The 25220-nt window shown below is 44.9% G+C and overlaps 1 protein-coding gene across 1 annotated transcript in view; it reads left to right on the top strand.

Moving 5' to 3' along the window:
* The window catches only part of Lis-1 (LisH and WD40 domain-containing Lis-1), a 54214-nt gene that overhangs the window by 12410 nt on the left and 16584 nt on the right, over positions 1-25220 (top strand). The window contains exons 3-10 of the mRNA XM_065433658.1: positions 2183-2261; positions 3440-3514; positions 5190-5396; positions 9545-9641; positions 12612-12683; positions 13753-13855; positions 19009-19105; positions 20835-21095. Of these exons, the coding sequence (XP_065289730.1) occupies positions 2183-2261; positions 3440-3514; positions 5190-5396; positions 9545-9641; positions 12612-12683; positions 13753-13855; positions 19009-19105; positions 20835-21095 (991 nt within the window). The remainder of the gene's footprint in view (positions 1-2182; positions 2262-3439; positions 3515-5189; positions 5397-9544; positions 9642-12611; positions 12684-13752; positions 13856-19008; positions 19106-20834; positions 21096-25220) is intronic.

The following is a 25220-nucleotide window of genomic DNA, read 5'->3' as shown; positions in this document are numbered from 1 at the left end:
GAATGATGAGACATAGGCACCACTTGTGGATGCGAGAAAAAAAGTTTGACAACTGGCCTTGATCATCGGGTCTTAAAGTGTTGCCACAGTTGTCATGTTCTTACTTTAAAGGAGTGCTGCGACAATTTTACTTATCTTTTATTGCGTTAAATGAAAATCCAAATGCTCTGTATCCTACAAATAAAAAGAAAAGCAGGCATCAAGGTGCACGTTAAATACCCTCTGGTGGTCTAAATTACTCTGGAGTCTTCCATTGTGGTGTGGCACATAATCATATCATGGTTTTGGCACGTAAAACCTCAGAGTTTATTTTTTTATGGCGACCGTCTGAGTAACCCTAAATAATGGAATATTCGTTCATATGCACCACTTGTTTTGATGCTCGGGAGGCAAATGTGTCCTGATGTGACACGCTGGCTCATTCGTATTTCAATTTCTGCGGCTACCACACGCGAATGCAGCCAGTAGAAACACATGCATTGCTTGTTCATGTTTTTATGAGCATTGCCACTGTACCTAGCACTAGTGCTACATGATGTCGGCAAGTATTGTGTAGTGATGCTACAATGTTGGTGCCAAAGCCAGAATTTCAAGGTGAACATTAGCATCAAATTAAAACATTTTATAAGTGTTTGCCAACCTTCATACTTGCAAGTGTGGTCCTTTTATGTGCAAGAAGTGCATGATAGTTTCAGCTACGTTGACAATGTGTGTTAGTGCTCATGTAAGCCATGTTTCACCCCTCATCATCATCGTCAGCCTGGTTAGGCCCACTGCAGGGCAAAGGCCTCTCCCACACTTCTCTTCCAACTACTGTGGTCATGTGCTAATTGTGGCCATGTTGTCCCTGCAAACTTCTTAATCTCATCCGCCCAGCTAACTTTCTGCCACCCCCTGCTACGCTTCCCTTCCCTTGGAATCCAGTCCGTAACCCTTAATGACCATCTGTTATCTTCCCTCCTCATTACATGTCCTGCCCATGCCCATTTCTTTTGCTTGATTTCAACTAAGATGTCATTAACTCGCATTTGTTCCCTCACCCAATCTGCTCTTTTCTTATCCCTTAATGTTACACTCATCATTAAGGTATAAGAAAAGAGCAGATTGGGTAAGGGAGCAAGCGCGAGTTAATTTCACCCCTAGTTTTACATAAAGTGCTGAAGCCAGATGAAGTATGATGGCAGAGTGTATCCGGCCAATGTTTGTGCCAGTGGCATTGCAAGGGGAACAATCTGCTACTGGACAAGCTCATGTGAAACGACTATGAATGTTTAAATGATTTAATAAGAATATTTAATAAGCAGGGCATTGAATAACAGATTGAAATACCATTTTCTGCTTCTGAAAGTAATTCTGAATGTAAAAATAAAAGGGGAAGAGATAGCAGGACACAAAATAATTTAGGAGAACCGACCATACAATTTTGTTCCACCTCACATTTGCTTATGCTTCCTTGTTGGTGACAGCCTGAGAATACAGTGTCAAATGCACCATTGTCCAACTCTGAGGAGGACAAGTGTAGATCCACCTGCCAACTATGTACTATGTTTGCCTTTCATGCTGTCACATCACAAACTTCTCTCAGTCAGTACCCTCATAGTCAGAGATATTGCAGAGAGTGGGGCTATCCCTTTGTAGATATCTTTTATGTTCATAGCCCACATTACTAGCCATCATCACTATTTTAGTACTTACACATTTTAAGCACCTTACACTGATTTACTGTCTCATCGACTGCTTCATACTATTTCTTTGCACTCTTTGTTCATTCCTGGCCCTTTAGCCACAACCCCACCCAGTATCATCATCATCATCATCATCTTCAAGCGCTTGAGATTTTCTGGAATATCATGTACTATCGGAATAAAATGAAATGCTTAACATGGCGTGCGTAATGTGTAGGCGAAGCATAAACTGAACATACACAGTTTGCACTGTTGCCTAGTCATCACCATAGGCAGGTGTGCACATCCATTTGTGCATCAGGAATGGTTTTGGAGCACGGAGGCACTGCAGGCAGATGCAGTGCAGTTGTGTGGGAAGAGCTTGCTCTGCAATCTTGGTTTGTCGCCATGTATAGTACTGATTGCTGATGCTAGTTTGGAACTGCTGTGCCAAAAGTCTGTGTAAAACTGTTAGTACTGGTCGTCGTCTCTGAAACTGTTTCTTTCGTTGTGTGCAGCAACAAGGCGATTGCCGATTACATGGCATCGAACGGTTTCATGGAATCTCTTGAAGCATTCAAGAAGGAGACGGACATGGTGAGTCTCCTCTGTGGCACTGTCTCTTGCATTGCGAGGACCAGTGAGTCCCCAGGTGTCAGTCGTAATGCTGACTAAAACTAAATTTAACGAGGCCGGAGAAGAAATGCAGTGCTCTTTCCCAGTGGCTCACTTTTGTTTCCTGAACGTCAAGGGACCCTGCAAAACTTCTTGTGTATAGTAAACAAGCCTGTTCAGTGTGTTGACAGTGCTGTCAGCAACATTTAGTTAACAAATGCAGCCACCTCAAGTTGGGAGCATAGCTGCAGTGGGTACATACATTGTGCAACAGTAACGCAACCAACATGTCACAAGGAGTGGCTGCTTCTTTATAAAACATTCAGGCATTCCACTGTTAAGCACCTAGGTTGCTCCATGTTGCGGTGTGGAAAAATTAAGACATAAGAAAATATAATACCAGAAAGAATTTATATACAAAGCATCAGTTTTTTGTGTCCAATAGGCCAACTAACTTGCGTTTGTTGTAGGCCTGTCAACAGAAACAAGCATGCTCAGGGATCAGCTGATTATTATTCCTGCGCAATCTCATCTGAGGCTGCCAGCTCTCCAGTGTGCATGCTAATTGTGATGCGCTGATGGACATGATGGCTATTGATCTCTTCGAATTGTTATGTCAAAGCCATCTTTAAAAAGTACAGAGCACCATCTTTAGAAAGCAGCAGCTATTAGGAGTCTAAGTGCGGACACATTGTTACATTTTAACTGCATAGCAAGTAGTAGTTCTAGAATAACTTTTGGGGATACTGGGTCAAATTGTGTGGTCATATTTTATTTTTGTAAAAAAACTAGCTGCTACATTCTCCTGATGCAAAACATTTTGGAAAACAATGGTTAGAGGCTGTATGACATAGAGTGCTGTACCCCATACACCTTTCTCATAAACAAAACACTTCTTAAATTGAACACATTTCACTTTTTTCCTTAAGGCTCAGTGTAATGGCTCAAATCACTTGCTTTGTATATGAGGCCCGCCAGAGGGCTACCCCTTCCAGAAGGCTCCATCACTTATAGTTAGTTCCATGTGGAAAGTACAGAGTATTGTAATGTTTTTATCGAAGTTGGCCACGGGATGGATGTGTGCTGTCCCATTGCTGATGCTGTTTCCTCAGTCTTGACTGTTTCTTAATCCATCTTTTTTGCCCACCCTTGCTGTGCAGCCTGGTGACATAGACAAGAAGTATGCTGGCATTCTTGAGAAGAAATGGACATCAGTAATCAGGCTGCAAAAGAAGGTGGGCATTGTCCTTAACTCATTAGCGCTAATGTTCTTCAGTTAGTCGCTGCTGGACTACCTCAGATAGTTTGGTTAGGTTAACTTGAAGGTGGAGCACGTTTTGGTCTACTGTTGATTTTGGTGAAAGGGCATTTTGGTTCAGGGAAATGACTGCTAATGAAAACTGTGTCAGCCCATTAGCACCCAGTGGACCTTTGAAAGTACAGTAGCATGTTTATTTGTAAATAATTTAAGAAGCAATACATATTGTTTTTCTTGCTGCACCGTTTTTCTTAGAGTGGTATTGCCAAGATGACTACTTAATAGCTTTTTGTTAGCCGTAAGATGTCTTTGATCTATTCATTGCCAAACTTGAAGGGCCGAGCGTAGCGGGTACTTCTGTGCATGCAACTTATTTTTATGAGGCTTGCAATATGCTTCTCGTGGCTGATTTTTATGTGCAAGTTTTAAAAAAAGTACTGTAAACAATGAATGCATGACATTTCTTGACATGACATTACATGACATTACGTTACTAATGTGTCTTTATAGTGTTGCAAGTAAATGATTGCAGGTGTTCTTTATAAAGTACGCTGAGCATATTTGGATAGTAGAAGGGCATGCTCGTTCTCAAAGCACGTGCTATAGTTTTTTACCTGTATTTCGGCGAAATAGTCGTTCCTGGCTACAACGACATTTGCTGGTACAAAGAGAAAATAAGGATCGCAACAACATTGTTATTATTTTGCCCAGTTCCTGCTGCCATCAGAGATGACGGTGCTTTTGTTCCTACAGTCAATAAAGCAGCAAAAAAACATTGCAGGAAATTTAGGTAAATCAAAAACAGTAGAAATCTTTTGTTAAATTCTTCATAAAGAAGGATAGTTTCCTTGTGCGCGAATTTATTACAAATTGCAAAGTGGAAGGCAGCAGGAAAGGATGAAGACAGTGTGTATTCCTTTGCCAGATGAGGTGAGCTAGGCTATAAAAGTAAGGTAACTGCAAATTGGAAAACGGAGGTGGGAGCCATCTCATGATAGGTTAAAAAATGCTAACAAAAAGGTCACTAAGCAAAACATGCAACATGATGTTAATGCAAAATTGACCTTCACTGCAGAGGGGACCACCATTGAACCAAGCACTTAATATTTGTCTTGTATGCCTACATCCATAATGAATTGCCACGTCTTCATCTGTATCAATAAAATATGAGTACTGCAAGCATATCGCAACGCAACCCTCCTCGCCTCATGATTTGCCTCGTTGCCTGCTGTAGTCATATCAGACGCACTTGAATATTAAAAACCTCTCCCTAAGAACGATGAAATGTCAGCGAAGTGCTGCTTTTGTAGCTTCGCTTCACTTAGTTTTAATCAGGTGCATTGAATCTGTGTAACTTCTTTATTTTCTTCATTTGTAAGCTTCTTGAGAAGCACTTCAGGATTCCTGCAACAGTCACCAGCAGGCACCGGTGGTTATTGGGTTATTGACACAAATGAGGGATCAAGCCCACAACAGCTTCCACTGCGTAAGAGTGGGGTTTTACGAGCTTCAGGTTCCTTATTTATGCAGGTGTCGATGCACGCGATAATAAAGAAGCTTCCTTTTTTCCCCCCGCATTTCTCTTGCAGAAAAAGAGCTACTGCAATATTTCATTTTTTTCCTCTGCTGAGTGTCGTCACTGTGGTGTGCAGGTAATGGACCTGGAGAGTCGGCTTGTGGAGGCCGAGAAGGAGTACATATCTGGTGCTCCCACCCGTGAGAAGCGGTCCCCCACAGAGTGGATTCCCCGTCCCCCCGAGCGGCATGCACTCACAGGCCACCGGTCACCAGTCACCCGAGTGGCCTTCCACCCAGTGTACAGTGTTGTCGTCTCTGCCTCCGAAGACGCCTCCATCAAGGTCATTGTCCCTCCTCCCCTGCTTGTTCCCTTCTGCTTTCGGATGGGCGCTGCCTCTCTGTACTTTTTGTACATGTACTGGCAAACAAATTCCCACGACAATGATAGAAAATACAAAAGGGGCTAAGCTTCCGCACATCTGTTAATGCGCAGCAGCAGCGTTTTGCAGTGCTTATGGTTTTTTGGGACAGACACAATCTATATAGCATCCTTGTATGGCTGTTTTGCCTAATGTGGAAGAGAAGAGCAGAAAGTTATATAAAAAGACTCTCGGTCATATATTTTGTGTTATTTTGCTGTTGTAGATGAGATGCTTGTCTTTTCTACCCAGCTTAAGCTAACACGGACGAGAATGTGGGAGGTTAATTTTTCATTTTCTTTAATTTCTCTTACTTGTGAGCACTCTGCCTCCCCTCCCCCCTCCGTAGCTTTACCTTCAATGCCACGGAAAGCTGTCCGTGTGTGTAGCCAGCCATTACTGCCATGGGGACTTTTTCCACTGCTCTCATTTTCAACCGAAAGATTACGCATCACATAGCATGAACGGAAAACATAGGCACAAGTCATGTACTTCGACGTAAAGATTAAGTGTCATACTTCTATTTTGAAAAATGGGACATAATTACTAAGCAGAAGGGCGTGGCAGCACGTTTGAAGCACAAAGATGCATGAATAAAACCTAGTTTGATGTAACCTTATGTACACGCAAGTTTGGGCAGCGTGACTTCAAGGGTCGGCACACTACAGAACACGTGTGAACAAGGAAACTAGCCACACAAGGCATGTGTCTGGTTCCACCGTTTGTGCCTGTCCTGTTCTATGCTTCTTGAAGTGAATGCAATGCAGGAAACCTGTACTGGGCCAACCATTCTGGTGGCCATGCTTCTCACGGTGCTTTAGTTGCTTTCAAGCTCAGAGCGCAATGAATTCTCCTAAATGGTAAGCCCTCTGAATAAATGTAAAAAGGTAGTGACATTTCTCCTTGCCCGGCCTCTCTCCGTCTCCTAGTCTCCTCGTAGCCCGCACTTTCCCTCGTTCCTCACCCTCGCGATTTGCTCTTTCAATCCGTGGTGCGCTTAGTACCCACTGAACTCTGTGCCACGTTGGTGTCCTTTTACGCTATTAACACACTTTCCGCTAGCAGTTTGGTTATGTATTCGGCATTTATTGTGTGGAGAGTCCTTGATGCAGTATCCTAGGCTTTGCTAGGCGGGCCAGAGGAACAAGAACTATTCTCTTTTCTGTGGTAGGACTGCAGATGTGTTGAAGCAGGCGAAGGGAAAGCTGTAGTGTTTTTGGTCTAAACAATAATTTGAACCCGTCACATACACGGCTACTGTGGAAAGCAATTGCCAGCTATAGCTTGGCTGTCTGCTTCAGCAGGCCCTGTGTTAAGCAGTGTTTGTGGAATCCTGTGAATTGTTTTGGGCCTAGTTGGTGGTTTTAATCCTTACGTACATTTTGTCGTAATCTTGCCTCAAGCAAGAGGTGAAGGTCTTGATAGCAGGATTTGCTTGTAACCTATTTAAATTACGTTGTCCTTTATTGTGTGGTGCTAAATGTAGCGATACTAGGTAAGTAAAAATATGTTTGATTGTAAGCGTACTTCGGTATTCTCAATTAAACGGCTTGACAAAATGCAATTTATTGTGGTAGTGCACTTTTTGTAACAGGTTTGCAAGTGGTAGAACAAATATAAAGCTTATCACTACTTTGCTTGGCTACTTGGTTCGCAACCAGCAAATCTCTGAAACAATATAGAAACGACCGGACAGAAAAGAATGTGATTCGCAACTATGTTTGTTTAGAGAAGACAGTTGCAGTGTTTAAGGTGGGTGCCAGTTTCCCCAGGCACGCTTGCACCGAAACCAGATCCGATAACAATGCAAGCTAAATTACCCGATATACATGCATATCCTAGAATACGTACACTCGAACTGATATGCATTGCTGCTCAGGCTCACAGACGTATCACTGAAGTTCTTTCCTGTCCGGCCGTTTCTTCATAAGCTCAATGCTGTTCTATCAGGAGCTTGCACTGGAAATAAAAACATGCACCTTTAGCATGCAGCTGCGTTACTGTTGTGTCCACAAACATTCTAGAATGTCATTTGTTAGAGAAGTTGGGGAACAAATTTTGTACAAGATTGAAAAAAAAAAACAAACAGAAAAGAAATACGACTCCTTACATTTGGAGTGCGTTGCAATGAAACTAAAGCAGATTGGACTTTCTCGACGGGTACACAAGCCTAGGTCCATCCGTGCTGTGCAGCTTTCGTAGCTCACCCATATTTCACAGAATTCTCATCGGGTAACAGTCTTTTTTAATGCACTCTACAAAAAGTGATTTCGGTTCTTCAGAGTACCAATCACACAAAACAAAAGAAACACCCTATGCACGAATTTGCCGACCGCAGCACATGCACACAGCCATTCACGCTAGTCAAACAACTGCCCAAGGTCCTCCAAATCGCATTATGCAAAATTAAATGTAAGGCAACCTCATTCTTGCATTTTTGTATTCTTCAGACTTTGAAGCAGGGCACCACGCAAAAGAAACTTCGGCGGTAGTGCCAGTGTCAGTTGCGTGAAAGATGCCACACGCGTTGCTGTCTGCAGCAGAGTACGAGCAAGGGCCATGGTGCCGACACAACTCGAATCAAGAAAACAAAAGGCATGGCCGGCAGGGTGCGGGTGCTCGTGTGCTTGTATCCATGGGAACTGTGCGAGCGCAACCACGTGACTCCGCTCCATTGGCAAGAAGGCACGCACCTCCTCGCCCACCGTCGCTCGCCTGCTGGGGCAGCACGATAAAAGCATGAATAAAACCTCCAGTTTTATTCGAGGGGGAGTGGGGGGCTTAGTAAATGGCTACAATGAAGTAGTGGGAAGAGGCGGCATCAATGAGCCTTTTTCCAGGAAAATCAATGAAATCTCATCTTGTACCCTATGCAGATATGTGATTTCCTTAATCTGTTTTTTAAAAGGAACTAGGTACTCATGACAAATAGCTGTTATGATTAGTAACACCACCGAGAGCTGGTGTCACATTTGTTCAGGCACTGGTGCTATCCTTGGTCATTTTAGAATGGCAATCAGTCATTGTAGCCTGCCTATATTTTTGCCTTTATTGTCCTGCCCTCACAGGCACACCACAGCTTTTAAGCGCACTCTTAATTTGCGCTTTCAAGAATAATATGTAAAAAAATTATCCTCTATTTTATCTGGAAGTGCATAATTGCAAGCACAAAATGCTTCATATTACGCCATCAGTGCCTTTTTTCCCTTCGAAACAAGTTATCGATACTAAACTACTTTTGTCATGTTCTGTTTCTTGTGATGTGTGGTCCTAAGCATAGCTCAAACTTGGAGCAGCTGGCCTGTTGAAGGAAATTCTTTACTACCAATCATACCTGCCAACTCTCCCGAATATTTGGCAGTGTTTACCAAGTTGGGATCATTCTGCGATTTCAGTAATGTTATGATTTATACGAAAAATAAGCTGCGTTCGTGAAGATGTTGTAAAGCTGCTCAAAGGGGAGTGGTACAAGATTGCTTAAGTGCATGTGAAAATAAATTGTGATAGTGCGTGGTCTGCCTTCTTAATAGCCGCGCAAAATGCCAAACGAGTATACCAGAGTGGCACTTGCTTCGAGCAAGTTTATTTGCGTAAGTTCCTGAAGCAGGCAAAAACAGGTCTAAAAACAATGTTGTCTGTTTCAGCTGTTCCAAGCTTGGGGCTGCTTGCGTGCTGCATCTCGAGGTAAACGATTGTTTATAATGTGTGTACGTATCCGACAATGGGAGTGCCGAGATCAAGCTTTAGCAACGTGGCTGTTATCCTCACCTCTCCGACGTGGGATTTTACATCGGCAGAATTTTTATGAGTTGTAGGTTGGCAGGTGTGCTTGAACTACAGTATGCTATAAGCACACTGGTTGTATAAAGAGCACTGTCATATATTTTTTATTTTCTGGCTTTGACTATGGTTTGAAGGCAGGCTGCTATTGGTTTAGGAAGGATGCAAGCCGAGGCTTGTCAAGCATTTCTAAAGGTTTTCTAGAAATGTGCAGTCACACTGTTCTTTGAAAATTAAGACAAGCTGATAAAATGTGATTTGCCCTTTCCTCTCTCACCTGGATGCTCTAGGTTTGGGACTACGAGACGGGCGACTTCGAACGAACGCTAAAGGGTCACACGGACTCCGTGCAAGACATAGGGTTCGACCACACCGGGAAGTTTCTAGGTAGGCCTGGGAATTGCCTTCACTCTTTCCCTACGATGGAGAAAATAGGTGTTTCTTGTAGGTTCCACCATATATTTTTTTTTTCTGGAGGAACTACTGCACTCAATGTTTTGTGTAATACATAAACAAAAGCAGAATGAATGCACTTTTCATGCATAACATTTTTTTATTTACGAGATTTGTGTCATGAAGTAGACACAAATTGCCAGAATCAAGATAGTGGGATAAAATTGAACAAAGTTTGTAAAGACATGCTTGTATCTACTAAGAAAGAAATGCAACAAAAATGATGAGATATACAAAATGTGTTGCCATCTAATAGGCGCTGTCTCCCCCCAGAATTAATTTTTCATTGAACAGGTATTCCACTACAAAAATTTAACTGCAAGCACTGCAGTTGGGCTTACCGGGCCGTGGCCGCCGATGTTCCAGGCTGGTTTGCATCGTCGCTCTTGGAGTGAGGCAGCATCCTCACTCGTTGCTGCGTGATCCATTGATAAAATCGGCCGCAGATGCAGTGATCACGAGAACTGCGATTTTCGAAGTGCGTGCGCTGCTCTCGAAGGTGGCCATTTTTGCTTTCTACTTTGATGATTGCGAAACTTCGGAGTCCATTCAAAAATTACCGCATGGGGGAAAGAAAAGCAAACTGCTTAGAAATAAACATATAGTTCTTCACATCTCATGGTGCAGCATGCCTGTGAGCGGCGTGGAAGGTCTCAAAAGCGGCCTTTCAAACCTTTGATAGCATGCTAACGATGCCCAATGGGCAGGGTAGAGAAAGAGAGTGCATAGGTTGACACTTGCTGCCTTGCATATGACAGCCATGAGGCATTGAACTTGCGTGCCCCACTAGGAAAGTGTAGCACGGAAGGATGATGAGCTACGGAGATTTGAGTTGCTTCTGTCTTTTGTCTGTCGACACATTATTTTGCGTAATCCCGAGGCTGCGCCAACCTGGTTCGTGCGGTGGCTTCGCGGGGAGGCAAACAGTACCTGCCTGCAAACTGTAGAGCGTCAACATTTGGTTAATGACCCTTGCTTTTCTGACTGTGCATGCAACTCTGTTGCTGGGTTCCTAGCACATTTTGTGGCAGGTCTCGATTAAAGTGCGCAGCGCCACATTGCTTTCGCTTGTTGTAGTTGGACAAATTTGCTTGAACCCTGTCTGTACTTGCAGGAGATTATGAAAATTGGGCCAAATTTCCCAGAGATTTCCCAGAAGTATGGCTTCATGGTGCCTACGTTCATCATTGGCTCTGATGGTACAAATTCTGTTGTTGACTGTACACGAGCGCAGGTAGTAAAGAAAGGGTTAATACAGGGATGTCATTAGCAAGTTATAACTGCTTTCATGTAATGTAGGCAACATTCAAACGAAGAAAATAGACATTAGTGCTGTTTGTCCTTTTTGCCTGTGTGGTGCCTGTGGTGTAGAAAAGTGGTTGTCGCATAGAAAGAAAAACCTGGATAGAACTCTGCTTGAAGCTGATGATGTACGCTTTGCCTCAGTAATTGAATCTGAGGAGATGAGATGGCAAGTTGGTTCATTATGCTTGAGAAAAGCTAAATTGTGCTGCTAATTTGTGATTATGCCCTAGTTTGCTATTGAAATATTTATTACATACGCTGAAAATTATTTTGGTGCAATTTAACGTGTTTCTTACACTTTGTTTGAGAAATCTGAACCAAAATGGGAAAGTTGGTGAGTTGGTATGTATTTGTGGTAAAGGATATAGCGCGAAAAATGCATGGACAAAAGAAGAGCAGACATTGCAAGTGCCCTTCACCATTGCAGGGAGTGAGCTCTGCAGAGGGGCCGCATTCCAGAATTAGAAGCATGGGTTGAAGAGGGGGGCTTACCAGCTGTTTCTCATTTCCTGGCATGTGTTCGCCTGTCATTCCACTGTTTACACAGCTGGGAAAGGGGGTCTTTGGGCTGCCTTAGTCTTATCTGCCTTCCTTACTGTGCTGGGTAGATATGGTTGCGCCTTATGTTGACATGCATTTCAGTTGAGGTGCAACTGTTTGATCAGTACACATTATCTAAGGAAAGCATGTGGATGTTGTTGGTGTTTGCCATGTGCAGTAAAAAAAATTGAAAATGGCATTTGGAGTGTGCGTAAAAGGGGGGGGGGGGGCTGTGTACATGTATGTTTTTCCTTTAAGTGTGTGTATGTGACAAGTGTTGTGCTGTCTGCATCCTCATCTATGAGTGGTTTCCTGGCATCCAACGTTTTTGCTGCTTTGTATAAGAAAATGTTTTTTTTTTTACTACGATAGCTGATAGGTATTTCTGATCCTTTATGAAGAAAGGATTGCAAGTTGAGTGAATTGGACGGTATTCATAGTGATCAGCATGCTTGAAAAGAGATACCAGATCACTTTGCATATAAAAAGCCAACCTTTGTCTTAGCAGTAGTAGTCTAAAAGGCTTATGTGCGGACTATGCTGCATGTAAGCAGAAAGGGGATTAGCAGTTATCTTACTATCTATAGTACAGTCTAATCGACCGCCATGATTGCTTAATGGCTATGGTGTTGGGCTGCTAAGCACGAGGTCGCGGGATCGAATCTCGGCCACGGCGGCCACTTTTTGATGGGGGCGAAATATGAAAACGCTCGCGTACTTAGATTTAGGTGCACGTTAGATAACTGCAGGTGGTCTAAATTTTTGTAGTCACCCACTACGGCTTGCCTCATAATCAGGTCATGGTTTAGGTTTGTAAAACGCAATAATTTAATATTTTAGTACAGCCCAATTGCAGTAGGTTTCCTAGAATGTTTGTTCACTACAGTACAACAGGGCAAGCATAGCTGATGAAGAAGAATGAGCGTGTCACTTAACTATTTTCAGTTGACTTATGACTTTGAATTACTGAGAGATCACTTTGACAAATGCCTACGTTTACTTTGCGAGTTACTGATGTGCCATCGCAATGTTCCATCCTTCCCTTTGTGTTTTTTGCAGTGTCCTGTTCTGCAGACATGACCATAAAATTGTGGGATTTCCAGACGTATGAATGTATTCGCACCATGAGTGGTGAGTCTTTTTTTCTCTCATCGACATGAGTGTTAGGTGAAGGGCTACTTTGCACCCACAAAACGTCAAAGCTTTGCCTCTCTCAGCAGTTCGTTTTGCTACTTTTCCACCTTTGGGTCTGAGTAGTAGCTTTCATACTGAAAGGTTTTTTTTTTTTAATAAATTGTATTTTCTCTTCATTGATAGAAGCAACCCTGCTTCTAAAACTGGAGTCATTTCAATGCTCTTGCCTTGAAATATCATTATTAATAGACACGGCACTGTCCAAGCTAAAATTTAAAAAATTTCAGCTCATGCGTGGAAAAATTGTTAGCTTGCAGGGGAACTAAAGTCATTTAACAAATTTTATCAGCATGGTGTCTGTGCACCCAAGTGGTTCAGTGTTTTCTTTGTATTGCTGCCCTGTCAGTATGCTTTAGCATAGCAGCACAAAGTATAGTTCATTGCCTTGTTGCACCTATGCTGGCCTTGTCTTGATGGCCTTGGACAGGAATGCGTCCCAATGACCGACTGCACATCCCTCCATTAAATCTTGCTATTCTAAGTGTGCAGACATGATTGCATTACGGTTTCTTAGATAGCAAGAAGGAAATTCTTCTCTCCATGTCTAAATTTTTTTCAGAAAGCAGGAATGCTCATGTACCTTACTTTGGGTCCCTGTCAGAGTACCAAGTGGTGATAGCTAATATATATGGCCCCTGGTAGGGGGAGGGATATGACCCCTCCTCTCCCCCCACATACGCACACACTACAGCATCCCTATGCAGACTGTGCAGTTTCAGGACATTAAGCTCCATAATTTTTGTTTGTTTCTTTGTTGGAAGTAATTTAAAGCTCTGTCATTGTGGTATATTTGTGAGTGCTTTGTATTTGGGCTAAGGATGATAGTTCTGGTTGTTTCCTGTGTATTCCAAGCCACCAGTCTTTCAGTCACTGTGTGACGTGACTTCTGTGCATTGAAACCTTCTGTGCCGAACCAACTGTTAGTGGCAAGTGTTTGACACTGCCTGGTAGCTGTTTGTTGCGTTCCCCCCTCCACACCTCTTCCCCACTTCCCACTGTGGCCCAGGACACGACCACAACGTGTCGTCGGTGTCCTTCCTGCCGAGTGGTGACCACGTGGTGTCCTGCTCGAGGGACAAGACCATCAAGATGTGGGAGTTATCCACCGGGTGAGTGGCTGTTGTGTTGCTTGCTCCTGTATGGGCGGAGGCAATGTCTGGCATGACCCCGGTGTGAATTGTTTATCCGGACACATCACCGACTGCTGCTGTAGTGCAAAATCTACAGCTATAGACAAGTGCAGGTACAACGAAGTTGATAGTACTTGTACAGAAATTTTGCTGTTGTGGAAGTTCGTATATGGGAAATTTAGAAATGTGGTTTAGTGGCAAGAAAGGAAGCCTAAATTTCAACTTTAATTTCAGTTTGTGATGGGATGTAGCTTTTGCACTGTCGGGCATGCCAATTGGACTTCTCAGCGTGCACACTGATAAAACTCCGGGTTGTATAAAAGGGGCTCGTTACACATGGTGCTGCCAAAAATGAGCGTTTACTCTGTGGCAGCTTCTTCACTCTCCAATGAAGCCAAGTTATCATGTGCACTCCGGATGATTTAGTCATTGTTCACTTCTTTGTGAACAACTTGGGAGTTAGCCTTGAAGATCACGGAGGTGTTAGCACAGCAATCGCATGTCGACAGCAAATTCTGCTTGACTCAGCTAGAGAAATGCTAAAAGCACGGGACAAGGCTGTTTCCTTGAGCTTAGCGTGTAAAACAATGTCTTTCAGTCAAGCGTTAGTTGAAAAATGCACATTAGCTTTGCTGTCGTGCCCAACATGCAAAAGTATGTTCTGTCACCATCTCGTGATGACAGCGGCGATGACACTGTCTGTGATGGTGTTGGCTTGTGTTTTATTCAACCGTTGGCATTTGTCAGTGTCGGCACTTTCAGGAGTAGCTCTCAGATGTTCTTTTTTTCGATTCTGGCGTTGCCAGTACCAGGTTAGCTGCATGAAAAACTTAGTTGAAGCGAGTGTGCACCCGTCACAGACATTATTCGGGATTCTAATTCGTTGTAGCGTCAGTACAACGCATGAAACACGCCTTCTATGTCCATTTCTTTCTGCCTGTGCGACAGCAACTTGGATAACCATTCGACAAGTTGATGTGGCCGCTCTCATCAACTTGTTGTGATGGTAATCCTGGTGTACTCGAGGGGCACTGAAAAGATAAACTAAATCAGTGTAGTGTGATAAAGTGTTCAGTAAAAATGTATATTTTCAATATTTTCGCAGGAGTAAGTTGATTATTAGAAACGAAAATGAAGGTCAAAATTGTTTTTTAATTTCATGCCCTGCCGGAGTGCTGCTGGTACGTCAGGGTGATGTCATTGATGACAGGGCATTTTCTTGAATTGAGGCCATTGTGGCAGAGTGAAATTTCTTTAATTTTCCTATGTTCAATCTGTGGCTCTAATGGAAGACATGAGGTACGTTCGATTCGCTTGCATCGCCTGAACCAGTTCACGAGGCGCTGCGCATTGCTATTCATTTCAGCGGTGCAGCACTGGCGCCCTCTGAACGACACCGTTCGTTTCAAAAGGCGCAGGAAAAGCACAGTGCTGGTTCACGATTTTGCTGCACCCTCTAGACTGTCGGTGCCAACTTGGCGCAGACGTACCAGTGCGAAACAGCAGACGACGCAGCACACATGGGCAAGCGTCGTTGAAACCCCATGTGTGTGCGTCTTCTGTGTCTATGCAGGCACGGGTCAGTTTATGCCTCAGGAGCCGATGGTACGAGCAGTTCAGGGGTTCTCAAGTTTACGCACTCCGTGCACATTAGTCGGAAAAAACAAGGTGCCTGCACCTTGTCATTCGTTTTGAGCATTGCACTGTGCCTGCACTGAAAAAATCAAGTTGCACAATTTCTCAATTTCTCATGAACTGCCGTGAACTGGTTCACAGTGGTGCAGGTGAATCGAAGGGACCTATTTACTGATAACAAAAAAGATTGACTAGTCCGGAGCAGATGCTGTCAAAACTAATGTCATGGCGAGCTAGTCTGGAAACGACAAAACAGTGTTGCCATCTGTCGTTCATTTTAATGTTTCTCTCTGGTCTACTGTGCCTCCTCTCATAGGAAGAGTGTCATTTATTGCTGCTTTACTAAAGTAATTTACTAATGCAGCTTATTTCATTTTTATCTTTATTGTCCTTTTAATGTTTGTGACACTGACAGGGGAATGGAGAAGGCTTTGCTGTGCCAGAAATTTTGTTGAACCAGTGTTCATTGTGCAGGGATTGGACTGAATGGTTCAGCTCTGAATGTGAGATGACGAAAATGCTGAACATTAATAGTTTTTTTTTTATATTAGGCGGGAGCATGAACTACTACTCTATAACTTGCCCTAAAAACATGTATTGCAGTTCTGTAGTCTTTATCTTTTTGAATGTCTAAATTGAACCGATGTGATGTATTAGTTTTACTTGTGCGAAATTATTACGTTGCACTAACAACAACAGCTGCGACAACGGCGACAACAACAATGCAAACGGCCGAAGATACACCGACACCCCACCCAACCACAACGAGCCCGCCCACCTTGTCGCGAGGCAGCTTACCCGCCGCGATGCGGTCACTCAGAAGGCAGCAGCTGCCGTTCTGCGGGACTCCAGCGGAGGAGTGACGGCGGCGGCCACCCGTCCAGTGCCTCCGCTGTTGTTGCCAACACAATCCAAATTGCGGCAGACGGAGCTGGGGATCCTGACATCGCCGACCGCGATGTTGAGGAGTGTCTGGCGAAGTACTGAGAGGTGCTTGGTCACTACAGGACGGAACGAAGGAAATATCCACAACCCTACGGGCGGCAGGACAGGTCCCAGGCAGTCGACCTGACACAGTTGCAGACGGGCACTTTCACCGACCCCTACCACCTGCACCGCCTGTGGCCTGTGCTGCACCCGTCGGCTGGCTGCCCGTGGTGCGAGCACGAACGGGCTCACATGGCCCATGTGCTTTGGGAATGCCAACACCATGAGGAAGAAGGAAGGACTAGGAGGAAGGGGGAAGACAACAGCAGGACACTCTGAAGCGGGGCACCTCACTGAGAGATGGCAAGCCGCCCTCCTCATCAAGGCACCTGAAGGCCAGGAGTGGGCCGTCCAGCGGGCCAGGGCCGTTGTCGAGGATTTCTGAAGATTTTCCTCGGGCGACGGACCCCTGGTAGCCTAGCCCACAGCACCAACAGCAATAACCGTTGGAGAAATAAAGTTTATTCCTATCCTATCCTATTACGTTGCTTATGCAAGTTCTGCGTAAGTCCTACTCGGAAATGAGTAGAGTCGATCCCACTTATAATCATACCGGTTTAACGATATATCGGTTATTCCAATGAAAAGCTGCTGCACTGTCAACTTTTGTATGTTTTCTATGAAGAAATAACCCACTTACTGAAATGTCCCCGTGCCACATTATCGGTTATAACGATGAAATCTGGCTGCTGGGTGTCTGTGCCGAAAGCTAATAAAATGCGAAATCTTTGAAAAGAGAAAAGAAAGTGAAATGCGAGCCACTGCATGATCGCCCGCCACCCAAACTGCTGCCGCGCGCTTCTCTCCATGGGAGATGCATGCCAACCTCTTGTGCATCTCTGCCGTCGCCCTTCCACCCCTATGAGCATGAATGGGCTGCGCCCCTTGCTCTGAGCCGCACCATCCTCCGAAACACAAATGGACCGCCCCAGCTGCGCTGACAACGCTGCACCTTTGTGCATGCTGCTGGCGCTTGCTTCCAGATTGTTCGCTGGGCCCTCATTCTGCGCAGTTATGCTAACGGATTAAATTGCTCGCGTTCGTCTTTGTTGGTTGCGTCAAAGTTGTTCCTGGTCACGTAGCTTTAGTTCGACTCGCCGCTCAAACGGAACATGGCTGATCTGCCCACTTATTTTCGGCAATTCACGACATTGCCGGTGAGAAGGTGCATTGTATTTGGAAACGGAAGTGTTTCTAAGTGGTGAGGCGATCGTCCCGAATGTGCTTGCATCGGATAGCGACAGTGATGGCCATGACGGCAGTGCTGATGCCGTAGGGCAGGCTGCCTCAACATTGTCCCCGCGGTAGGTCCTTTAGATGATTCAGCCCCTCGTCGGCTTGTTTTCGCGAGGGACCTTCCCGTTCACTACCTGGAGCACCTGGATGCATTGTAGAAGGGTATCGGCAAGCTTTGCGTAAAGCAAGCAAGGCTGACAGACATGCGGTTTTCTCGTGCAAGCCAGTGGGAAGCACGTGGCGAGATGCTTGTGGTGATCTCGTCCCAGTGTTTCTTCTGAATTTCTTAAGCTGAGATGCTGCTGCGGCAACCTTCCCGCATTTTTTAAAAGGCGCCTTTTGGGGCCACCAATGCGATGCCTCGGCAGAGCCCAAATGTCACTTGCTGCCCGTGACCCCTGTTTGCAGTTGTTTCAGCAGTGCCATTCTTGAGCGCCAACAGCTGTGGCTTGTTAACACGTGATTGCAGCGTGATTGAAGTTTTCTCGAACCAACTATGCCATCCCCCAGTTTGATTTCCATTTTTCATGCAACCCGGTTATAACAATATTGCTTATAAGAATGAAATTTTCGTGGCACTTGAATGGGTTCGACTGTAGTATAATTTGAGAGTGGTGTATAATGCATCAATTTTGTGCAGTTTTTATGTTCCGGTAGATATAGTTTACATAATTGCAATATTCTCCACTATTGCCAAGGCGTATGGAATTAGAAGCTTGGTGCTTCTTTGTTTTGAAATTTTATATTTAAAAAATTGTTTGCCTAAAGAAAAACTGCTCATAACAATCGGTAGCTTGTAGCTTTCTTTTCTAAGTTCAGTAAACCTTGCCAAAAGTTTTCAGTGGGTGATGGGCCAAGAGAATGTTTTTTTCCCATGCATATTTAGGTTGGAACACCTGAAGTAAACCTTCCTCACGAACTTCAGGAAATGTACATCTCAACTAGGACACGGACAGAGAACACATACGACAGGACGGCGCCAACTTGCACTTGAGTTTATTCAGAAAAAGAATTCGTTTTTTTACGGACAGCCAAACCACATGACCATTGTGAACGTGCTACAAAAAACAAGTTGGCACCCATCCTGTCATACGTGTTCTCTGCCTGGATCTGCTTTCTGCTGTAGATTTTCCTAAGTATGACGCAACAATTATAGTTGCAAACCAAGATTCTACCTCTTGGAACATTTTGCAGTACAATCATAGTTGTAAACTGTCGATGCTTGTGCGCTGTCGTCTGCTAACCGATCTGTTTGCCTTGTCACGTGTGCGCAGCTATTGTGTCAAGACGTTCACGGGCCATCGAGAATGGGTCCGCATGGTTCGTGTCAACTCCGATGGCTCCCTTCTGGCCAGCTGCTCCAATGACCAGGTCTGTTGGGCATTTGCCAGCCTTCCTGTTGATGCTCTTCAGTGTACTGGTTTACTAGCTTACAGGTTTACAGATTGGATTAGGGGCTTTACCAATGTGGGATTTCTACCTTGCAGCCACCATTTTTTTTTTTTTTGCGAAGGTGATGAATTCTGGTCATATTGTGTGACAGCAGCGCTAAAAAAACTTCTGTTCAGTGAATAGTGGCTGCTAACTTCAGATGTGGTTGTTGAACTTTTTATCTGATGGCTGTGGCCAGTGATTGAAAATGGGGTTTAACTATCAAAGAGCAGTTTCATGAAAGTGTGCAATGTTTTTTGAGAGGTGGCAGGGAGCTGCTTGTCGGTAGTGGTGCTCTTGCAACTTTGCAGCTTCCCGAAAGAGTGGAGAGTGCCATAATTTTCTTAAAGTGTAGCTGCAGTGTGGTAAAGCATCAGAATAGTGGCATGCCGGGCTTGTTCGTATGAACACATTCTTTAGCAAGCAGCCCGTATGACGGGACACAGAAAAGCACATGACATAGGTGCTGACTACCAACAACTATGCTTATTGTGCGAGCAGAGAACATATAGGCAGAGAAGTAATAGTAAAAACATAAATGGCAGGAAAACACTAAAAGAATGACTTGCGATTGCAGGTGGGCAGAGATTTGCAGATACATGATTCCCTTGTCTCATAGCTGGATGGATGGTGAACTGATGTGTGAAGGACCACGTCGGGTGATGATGGCAAATGCTTCGATAATTTCATGTTTACGCTGGTCAGCGTGCGTTTGGATGACGGTGACTTTTCTAAAATAGGGGATACATTTACACGACTTGCAAAGCAGAGCAAGATTGCTGCTGTAATTCTGTTTTATGTTGTTGGCATGCTCTTGAAGGCGATCATTGAGGCAACATCCTATTTGTCCTGTGAAGCATTTGCCATCAGCCGACTTGGTTCTGCTTTATTTGGCTGCATTTACCTGATTATAACTCACACCTAGATCTAATGTGTAACCTGTTTTATGGGTTCAAAGTAGAATACAATGTTTGCCCATATATAATGCGCGCTCAATTTAACGAGAAAAATGCTGCATGCCTTTATATTCAGAAAAACAAAACCTGCAGAACTTAGCTTCACGGAATGGAAATTTACTTGCACCTAATGCACATTGTCCTCACTCTCAGGCTGCTTTGCAGCCAGTCCACTACATTTGATATTCCAGGTTTTTTGAACGACCCTGCGGGAATCATGAATGGGATCGTGGCGCAGTTCATCCTGCAATGCATGCAACTACCTAGAATGCGAAAAGCGCTTGACGTGCTCCTTTTGTTGCTGGCTTAGCATGTAAAATAACTTGTCCCTTGAATGAGCTGTTGTAATCAGTTATGCGTTTCCTTTGTTAGCCTGCATGATTTGATATGTTGCGATGTTGCGATAATTGTGGCGACAATGCGGAATCCGACGGTAGGCTGCTGCAACTTGTATATGTTTAGATTTCATGTGCGATTGACATGGGCAGGCAAATCGTGGATCCAGCTTCTTGGAGGCGGGGGTGGGGTGATGTAGTGCAAGTTAGAGCTGGGTAAATATGGTAACACGTCGACTTTACCTGGTAGCTGTGGAATGGTTCATGTGCCTGCAATGCAGGGAAGCAATCACGATGCCTGCAATGCCACCCTGTTTCTTACTCTCACCGTGGTGAACTCTTGTCGCGATCCGTCAACCTTTTGTTGTTTTGGTGCAGACGGTTCGTGTGTGGGTGGTGGGCACGAAGGAGTGCAAACTGGAGCTTCGGGAGCACGACCACGTGGTGGAGTGCATCGCGTGGGCGCCCGAGAGCGCCCACCCGCACCTGAGTGGCAACGGCAGTGGAGACAGCAACCGGCGGCCGGCTGGCAGCGGGGCGGGCAGGGCCCAGGGCACGGGACCCTTCCTGGCCTCGGGCTCACGGGACAAGACCATCAAGCTGTGGGACGTCAGCACGGGTCTGGCCGTCTTCACCCTGGTGGGTGTGGGGGGCTCTCGCCTTTGCACTGCACTCGTGTTCTCTCGATTTCCAGTACGGTTGAACTTTGACTTCACATTCATCAATAACGCATTACGGGGTGTAACGATCAAAGTTAATCCAGAGTTTGTCTTGCCATGCTTCATTTCAGTGCTTTAGTGTTATAATAACACAAACTACAAGAACCAATGCAATGTTGGTTGGAGTCGAGCAAGTATTGCTTGCATGCAGCTCAAAATGCGTATTCTGGTAGAAAAAAAGAAAGGACGAAAGAAAGAAAATCTTGCATGTAGTTTAGAACTTGTTGTTAGTTGAGTTGGTGTATATTAGCAAACATTTATTTAACTGCGTGAACAGCGACACAGAGAGAGCAGACAAGGTCTGCGCCTGTCCTTGTCTACTCTCTCTCTGATTGTTTGTTGGCGCAGTCAAGAAAATGTCACAGTTGAACCCACTTTGTTGACCTCGGATATAACAATCCTATTGGTTATAGTGACCATATTTCAATGCATTTGTAATTTTCTGACCCTGCCTTCTGTAACTGCAGCAGCTGGAACAGTGCATCGCGCGCCAGCATGGCTGACCAGCAGTATGCTGTTCAGGTTCACTGAAGCGAGTGTGTTGCGTTTGCGCTTTCGACAAGCAAAGAAACGCTCTCTTGCTTCGAACTTGTCCGCTAGCGCTGCAGCAACAACCGATTGTCGTGCTGCTGTGGGTCACCTTTAAAGCGCAGGGTAAAATTTTAGCGATCTTAGTGTCTCCGGCATAACGTATCCTACTTCACCGGTCGCTGCCTGGCATGCTAGAAGCGCCGGAGGCATCGACTGATCAGACCGATCAGACTACTACTGCCATCTGCAGTAAAAGATAAGGAGCTGAGGCTAGGCACGGCTGGGCTTGAGGGGCTCGGTGCCAGGTGCGCATAAACTCGCGGCCAGACAGGCCGGACTGCCGCCGTGATAAAACTTTGCTCATTTCGATCTGGAGGCATTACATTCCTGCATGGTTTGTCCCCGCATCTACATCATGGCTGCCGCGTCACGCTCTCCTTCATGACAAATGCAACATGCGGTTCCTGCTCGTTTCTGGCGCTGTGTCGGACAGGATTTCCTTCGTCTACTTCGACGCGTTCGATGTAGATATGCACGAAATATTTTGAAAATGATGCACTACCGGAATTGATCGCTCGAGAATATCGCCCTTGCAAACAACTTACCGTATTTACTCGCATAATACTCGCACTTTTTTTGTCAGAAAAATTGACGCAAATTCAGGGGTGCGATCATTACGCGGGTTAAATTTCCCGCGAAAAAAAAAAAATTTTTTTTTTCGTCCCGCGTTTGCTGCGAGATGCGAGATTGCGGGTGCGGGACACCAAAACAAAAATGGCGGCTGGCGGAGCAAGCTGAACGCGCCGAACGCAATGTTTTTTTCTTCTCGTGAGTACATTACGTGCATTGAAACAGTTTCTTCAGTATCAGTGATGAATAATATCGTTAATATTGGCAAGTTTGCGGCAATAACGTAGCCATGTCCACTTTGAGTGGACAGAAACAGATGGGCGCGCTTAGCTGCCAGTGACATATAAACACATGACGGGCATGCTGCGGAAACTGCGGCATCTGTCTTCACTACTATCCTAATACGGCACGTTTCCGCTAAGGGTGGGCGAATATCTTAGCTGTGTTACAAGCGTCGGCGTATGAATAGGGTACACTTTTAAGGGGGGACGCGGGTCTTGAAATCGCGAAAAATGGTCAAAAATGGCAATTTTCAAAAATTGCGTTTTTGAAGTCTTTAATGTCCCAACTATGCCTCTACAAAATATTATGGCTCAATTCCTACTCGAAGTATAAAAAAAACGGCAATTTAGAAACGTCGGTGAGCCGAAATTGAACGCCAAGCGCGAAGGTTTGCCTCATTTTCAAGCTGCCGTAGCTCCGCGCGACGCGAACCGATCGGCGCCATCTTGGTCTCGTTTGAAAGCTGGTTTCCCGCTCTCCATTCTGGCGCCCCTCGGCACGCTGTAGACCCTCGTGCAGCGGAGCGATCGGCACCCCAGACACCCGTTCTCAAGCGCGAAATCGTCGCGAGACAGCCGCTGATTGGGTGAAACGGGCGCCTCCCCGAGGCGCAGCCCTCTGATTGGCCGTGACGCCTGCCGCGGCCCCGTGGCCGCGTTGTTCCGACTCCGTCGCGTCGTCTGCTTTCGCAGGCGCGCACATCATTTTTCCTATTCCTCTTTGTTTCCTAGTATTTTTCGTTCTGCCATTTTCTTTATCGTTCTTGTAGATATTTTGGCTATTGAGTCGCTTCTTTAAACCACGAATTTCTTGCTTTTGCGTGCCTGGTGTCTTTGTTCCGCGTGTCACGATGGCGCGAGACGCGCGCTTGAAAACAAGCACTATGGCAAGCACGCGAAAAGCAGTCAGCAAAAAGAGGCGCGCATGAAATAGTAGTGCTACATCGTCGAGAACTACAGCTTCGGTGATGCCGCAAGCTGCTGTGCCCTTGGTGGATGCGGCTGGACTGAGCTCGCCAACAACAGCTTCGCCGGTGGACGCGGCTGGGCAGTGCCGATCGGTGTCAACTTCGGTGTTACCGCAAGTCTCTGCAGTGCCGGTGGATGCGCCTGGACTAAGCCCGTCGAAAATGCTAACTTTTGAGACGCTGCAAGTCGCTTCGGATTCCGTGTCGTCGGAAGCGGCCGAGCCGGCTGACCTAAGCCTAACGTCGACTTCGGCGTTTCCGCACGCCGCTACAGTGCCGACGGACGCGGCTGAACCGAGCTCGCGTGCTCAACGCTTCGACACGATGTTTTGCGCGGAGTGCGCGGGGCGTGAAAAGTATGCAGACTACATTAAAACTTCATTGGCGAAGAAGTCCGCGACTTCCCGCAAGTTCGAGCTAATGAACGTCGGCGCAGCAAGTGAAGACGACTTTCTGAGCTTTTTTTTTTTTGTCAAGTGCCAATGCAACACAGAGGTTTTCACAATCTTTACATGAACAGATTTCTGTGAGTTTGATGTTATTGTGTTCAGTAATGACTGGGCTGCATGCTAAAGCATTAAAGTTTTCCATGTGATCGGTAAACAAAAGTGGCAGAGTAAGCAAAACTTTGAATGCAATTTTCTCAGCTTTGCTTTTTTGATCAAATGCCTTTGCCTTACAGAACTTTTCATAATGTTTGCATCAACTGATTTTATTGAATTAGGTATCATTTTTTTCAGTAAAACCTCAACTACATCCTAAAGCTTTCCATTTTTTCATTAAACCCAATAGACTAGCAATTAGGTCAGATGTAAGCTAATTACTCCCACATTGTTTTTTTCTTCATACTTTGTTATTCATTCATGACCTATATGATCACTTTTTAAAAATTTCTTTAGCTTTAGGATGTACAGTGAGCCCTTGGAAATGACAGCTATTCTTTGAAACTAGTTTTATTAATTAAGAAATTATCATAATGGCCCGTAAGAAAAGACCTATGTGATATAAATTATTTTGCAATATCTTCATTTGTAGATGAGATATATAAAATCTGAATATATATTTGGGATCAGCATTCAAAGATATATCTGCATGCCAATTTTCAGGAAGATATGTTAAGAAATAAAAAAAAGTTTTCAAGACCCTCATCCCCCCTTAACGTATCAGATTAAACGTGGCTAATATCATTGCCGCGCGCGATTTGTTGTGTGCTCACGAGTGCAAAAGCAGATGAAAAGAATCGAAATGCGCCTTTATTGTTTTTGTTGACATCAGCCATTATAAAGCCAACCCGTAATAAAGGCAAGTTTGGTTGTACCTCATTTTGTCACAGAAGTGCGGAAAGTGATGAAAGTAATGAAATGAGGCATCCACTTAAGAATGTTTAGTGCGTGCAGGCCGCTTGGCTTGTCTTAGAGTCGTTCGCGTAGCATTCGACAGGTGGTAAGCGTGATCATTATTCGCTAGACTTAGCACACGACATATCGCTGCGGCAAGTTCGGGGTGCGATCATTACGCGGGAAATAATAAAAAATCGAATTTTGACGACAAAATTTAGGGGTGCGATCATTACGCGAGTGCGATCATTATGCGAGGAAATACGGTACCTTTGAATGTTACCTTTGGTTTTAGTGT

Source organism: Dermacentor albipictus, chromosome 2 (assembly GCF_038994185.2).
Source record: "Dermacentor albipictus isolate Rhodes 1998 colony chromosome 2, USDA_Dalb.pri_finalv2, whole genome shotgun sequence".
Classification (NCBI taxonomy): Eukaryota; Metazoa; Arthropoda; class Arachnida; order Ixodida; family Ixodidae; genus Dermacentor; species Dermacentor albipictus.
The sequence above is the reverse complement of the archived record's forward strand: the minus strand, read 5'-3'. Positions and strand labels throughout refer to the sequence as shown.